Source organism: Lycium barbarum, chromosome 8 (assembly GCF_019175385.1).
Source record: "Lycium barbarum isolate Lr01 chromosome 8, ASM1917538v2, whole genome shotgun sequence".
NCBI classification, from domain to species: domain Eukaryota; kingdom Viridiplantae; phylum Streptophyta; class Magnoliopsida; order Solanales; family Solanaceae; genus Lycium; species Lycium barbarum.
Window position 1 is genome coordinate 95,957,824 of NC_083344.1, and position 5,365 is coordinate 95,963,188.

The following is a 5,365-nucleotide window of genomic DNA, read 5'->3' on the forward strand; positions in this document are numbered from 1 at the left end:
TCTTGGATAGGCAAGTTAGGAAGTTGAGGTCAAAAGAGATAGCTTCAGTAAAGGTGTAGTAGAAGCACTGTCCAGTTGAGGAGGCTACTGGGAGACTGAGCTGATATGCGTAGTAGATATCACCAGCTCTTTACCGATTCAAGTACCTTTCCTTCGTTTCTTTTCCATTTGAGGATGAACGTTTGTTTAATTGGTATCTGATGTAACGACCCATTTGATCGTTTAGAGCATTTCACTATTTCCCCCCAAAATACCCTTCCCGTAGTCTCTTTTATGTGCTTATGACCTACGGGGATGGGTGACACGGTTCCCAAGGCTATCAGACGAGTCTTGGCTGATTTTGAGGATGCTAGAGTTTTCTAAGTTGAATAAGCGAAAAAGAGTTGACTAATAGTTGACTTTTGGGTTATTGTCCGGAATCAAATTTTGATAGTTTTATTAGGTCTTGAACGTGATTTTTGACTTGGTTGGGTCCTAGGTTTGGGTTTCGAGGCGTCCGGTGCGTTTTGGGTCATTTGGTTGGAAGTTGGTTTTGGCTGGAGTTGACTTGGGTCAACACCGGGTCAAGGAGACCTCTTTTGAGAAATCTGAGTGTGTGAGCGAATTAGTAGCGTGTTTTACGATAGATATGCATGTTTGTTTTGTGTCCGGAAGGTTTAAGATGAGTTTCGAGTGTTGGGTTGAATTTGGTGAAAACTAGATTTTTCTGGTTTCTAGTGTAACCGCACCTGCGGACCTTCCCTCCCCCCCCCCCCCCCATTTGTGCATCCTAGCCTTCAAGCGTAGACCGTATTTGCGGCCTTCTCTCCGCAAGTGCGAGTCCGCACCTGCGAAGAAAGGGTCCGCAGAAACAGAAAACGCTGTTAGTGGTATTTATTCTCCAATTCGTGTTTAATTCATTTCATTCACAAATTTAGACCTAGAAAGTTCGGGTAAGGGCGATTTTGTGATGTTTTTCAAGATTCTTCGAGCGGGCAAGCTTCTTATCATCCTTTTATGATTATATCTCTTATTTATTCGAGAATCCATGACTAGAATTCATGTTTTAGGATGAGGGTTTGATGGGTATGGACCCTAAGTGGAATTGTGGGTTTTCTCTACTCATTCATGGTTTTTTTTAGTAATCTTCCAGATTTTTGACTACTTATCATCGGGTAACTAATCCTAAGCTTGAATTTCCTATTTAAACTCAAGAATCTTGGTATGAAATTAAGGGGTTTTCCATAATTGGAGATTTTTATAATATGGAATTGGAGGCTCATTTGGGGTTAAGTTTTCATGAAACTTAGGATTTTGACTATTTAAATTATGGGCAATATGTTTCTACCTTAAAATTCCAGTTTTGCCCTTGTGGGCCCGGGGTCACTTCCTAAGGTCGTTTTTGGAGTTCAAATTAGAAGTATAGCATTACGGGTATCCTTAGATTCGTGATCTAACGTAAAATACTTATTTAATAGACTTTGATCGTTCAGAGGCTCTTCGCAACGGGAAGACTTTGACTTGATTGCTCGTGGCTTCCGCTCGGCCTTCGAGGTAGGTTATGGCTTACCTTTGTTAGACTCCGATTAGAGAATTGTATGTAATGGTAGATATTGATGGGGAAATCATGATTAGGCCTTCGGGCATGGTTTTGGTGATAAATCCACTAGTTTGGTATGGATGTTGTTATGTGGGCCTGTCGCTATGTTTGCTAATAAGTTGTGATTATCGATTTATCTAGTCATGTCACTTGATATCTCACTTATGGCATGAGAAAGGGAAGGATAATATTATCAAACTGAGTCGTGACTTGCATTCGTGACATGCCTTTATTTACTTTATGATTTGCGTAGTTGTTGCAATTGATTCCATGCATGTCATGCATTCCTTTTCCATATATGACTGATGTGATGGTAAGGAAAATGATTGATAGCCTCCGAGGTCTTGGTTAGAGAAAGAGTTTATTGATAGCCTCTAAGATCTTTGCCGGAAAGCGAGTTTATTGATAGCCTCCGAGGTCTTTGCCGGAGAGCGAGATATATTGATAGCTTCCGAGGTCTTTGCCAGAGAGCGATGTGGTACATGGACTTCGTGGGTCCCCATGGGTCATGACTTTGAGGCATAGCCCTTAGCATGTGTGTACAGATTGGAGAGGTGGCCTGGGGGGCATTCTATTACATTGCATAGCATTTACATTCATACATTTACTCATTGACTCTCTTACTTGGCATTTTATACACTGTTTGATCTTGTACCTGAACATGTTTTGTGACTGTGCTTGATTGCTTATCTGCTCTACTTGTTGAGTTCTGCCTATTATTATGCGTTATTTAATCGTTGTCGGCCTATGATGCCTACGCGTACTAGTGTTGTGCTCATATTACTCTTGCTGCACTTTTTGTTGAGTGTAGAGTTTGAGCCAGGATCCTATTCGCGACCTCGAGAGTGACTCGAGGCCTTTCCTCCAGAGATTTCAGGGTGAGCCACTTGTCGGTTTCCATCTGTCCTTTAGATTCACAGACAGACTTTATTATACATTTTTAGACTTGTATTCAATTTTTGGATGTTGTACTATATTAGTACTCTTTTACGAGTCCAGAGCAAGTTTTGGGATGATAGTCGATGTTACTTCCGCACTTATTCTATTTATATAGCTATTGACTTGGTATAATTTTCTCTTTTCGTTCCGCAAGTATTTCTTAAATAATGTGATTAAGGGAAGGGTATGCCCACCAGGGGATAGTGTAGGTGCCCTCATGATTCGTGATTTGGGTCTTGACAAGTTGGTATCAGAGACTAGCGAATAGAGACACTTTAGCCCATAAATTTTTATTAAATGAGAAACAAGAGAAAAAATTAAAGACCAATCCTTATGAAGCTCAATCCGCACAAAAAAAATAATCTGATTCCCGTGCAGCCCATCTCCATTCCAAATTGACAGCTAATTGGGTCCACATTTTCCTTCTCATCTCTATGGTAGTCATTTAACAATGCGGGCAGCTTGTTCCCATTTAGACATTTGCTTCTTTCTTATTTATTCAAATTTAATATTGGAAAATTTACCTGTCATAGCTACCTTTAAGACTTATTTATGAATAATAACTATCTTATTTTTTATTTAATTTTCGTAGCTTTATTTTTTTAAAATTACATTTCATAACTGGTCCAGTAACTTTTGAAATACATGTACTTCTCTATTCTCCCTCACTACACATTTAAGATTTATCATCTTCTTCAAACCCTAAAAAAATTCTCTCGCCTCTCTCCCCTTCCCCTCACTGCCGCCTCTCTCCCTCCCTTTCTCTATCTCCAGCCTCTCTTCTCCTTCCCCTCACGTACCCCTCCCTCATTTCTCTATCTACACCACCCACACCGCTGTCAACACCACCACCACGATTACTACCGTCTCCGTCTCCATCAGATAGTATATCAGATTTATACAACAAAATTGGTGAATCTTAGTGTTTTAATTGTGGAAAAAGAGGAAGCAGTAGGTTTCGCCGGAGCCGCCACCACCACCATCACTATTACTACCATCTCCATCTCCAAACTCGAAAAAAACCTTAAGGTTCTAGCTCTTCAGATCTGAACTCCATATGCTTCATGTATTAATGATTTTTGGTGGTGGTTCGGTATTGTTTTTGGAGTGGAGGAGGACAGTGGTGGACCTAATGCATTACTAAGGATTCTCACTGATTTTTCAGTTCTTGAATTGTTCTAGCACCCTTGCTGGTCCCGCCACCGGAGACAAACCAACCCAGCACGGTAATGAGTAAAAGCCCCTGCCACCACAAGTACATGAAATAGTTGGTGGCTGTGGCCAGCAATGTCAAACTTCCCGGGCATCCATCTTTCTGGAACTCTCATGGCATATACCAGTGCTCCAATGCCATAAAATATGCCTATCAAAAGTTCATATCAGTATCAATTCCTGAAATCCAACTAATTCATCAAGTATATTTCAGTGTACTGTTTCAGTATATTTCGCTATATTTCAATGTATTTCTAATTTACGACACAATTTCTGATACATTTTATTGTATTCCATTGTATATACGCATACTATAATTTTATATTTCTTAAACAATCAACCATATTTCATTGTATTCGAGTGTATATTTTTTATGTATTTGGAAGTATTTCTAAAAGTTTGGAATCGAGTAATTTGGAGAGAGAAACGTGGGTTGTTATGGAACTTCAGCCGTTGCGTGATACATGGTTGATTTAATTTGACTTACCATTTAAAATGAAAGAAGAGAATATGTTCCATAAATACAGCCTGTTTTTACTCTGCCAAATTTTGTATTTTCGTGTATTTTAAAAACACGAAATACAACCGAATACAACAAAAACCGGCAAAAAACTTTTGAATGGAGTGATTTTAATAGAGAAACGTTAGCTGTAATGGAACCTCATGAGGTTTGCATGAATCATGGAACCATTAATACAAATTACCATATAATTTGAAAAAGATTTTTATTGCCATAAATATAGCCTTTTTTTATTCAACAGCCACACTGTATTTCACTGTATTTCGCTATATTTCACTGTATTTCAAAAACGCGAGATACAACTGACATACAGCCAAAAGCAGCTACGAATTGTAAATCTTCAACTTATAGCTATAGCTTGTTAGAAGCTGTTAAAAAGTAGTTATTTGTGTAAGTTTTACTTTAATATTTCCTTCCATCCACATTGCACACGAAATTAACAGTTTAAATCAAGGTTTTTTCCTTCTCATTTTTGTTATATACATGACGATATCTAATCAATACTAAATAGTAGGATAAAATAGTAAAACAATAATTAAAAAGTTAGTTGGATAATTAGTAGGTTAGTTTATCTTTATTTTTTTTGTCCTGCTCTAGTATCATGATAAAGAAATGGACCTTATATCTAATTCAATCTCAAAAGCTATCTCAAAAGGTGATGATTGCTCAAGATCATATAAAGAGACAAAATCCTAAAATGCCTACCGATATAGCTTAGGCACCAAAATGCAATCGAGAAAGTTGAGAACTTACAACTAATAGTGTAATATTGATTCTTCGAGTCTAATTAACTAACTCCTGAAAATAAATTAAATTTAATTCCAGGTTAAGTTTACTACCTCATAAAAGTCATAATTTTCAATTCTTTGTTGCTATTATTATTATTATTATTATTATTATTATTATTATTACTAAATAATAAAATATTGATTTCTTATAGGAAAGTTAAACATTTGACCTAGCTATAAAAAATAATTATATTTACTAGCCGAATATATATAAAAATATACAATATTTTATATAAAATATGTATATTTTTTTATATTAATTTTATTTTTAAAATATATACATTTATGGGCTATTATTTTGATGGGCGGATATTTATGTTAATTTCT

At 36.9% G+C, this 5,365-nt stretch overlaps 1 protein-coding gene across 1 annotated transcript; it reads right to left on the reverse strand.

The window, feature by feature from the left end:
• Window positions 1–3,650: 3,650 nt before the first annotated feature.
• On the reverse strand, window positions 3,651–3,897 carry LOC132607981 (heptahelical transmembrane protein 4-like; the record flags this gene model as incomplete). The annotated part of the gene is made up of 1 exon (XM_060322063.1): window positions 3,651–3,897. A coding segment is annotated over one exon (201 nt), but the record flags the coding sequence as incomplete, so codon positions are not given.
• Window positions 3,898–5,365: the final 1,468 nt, after the last annotated feature.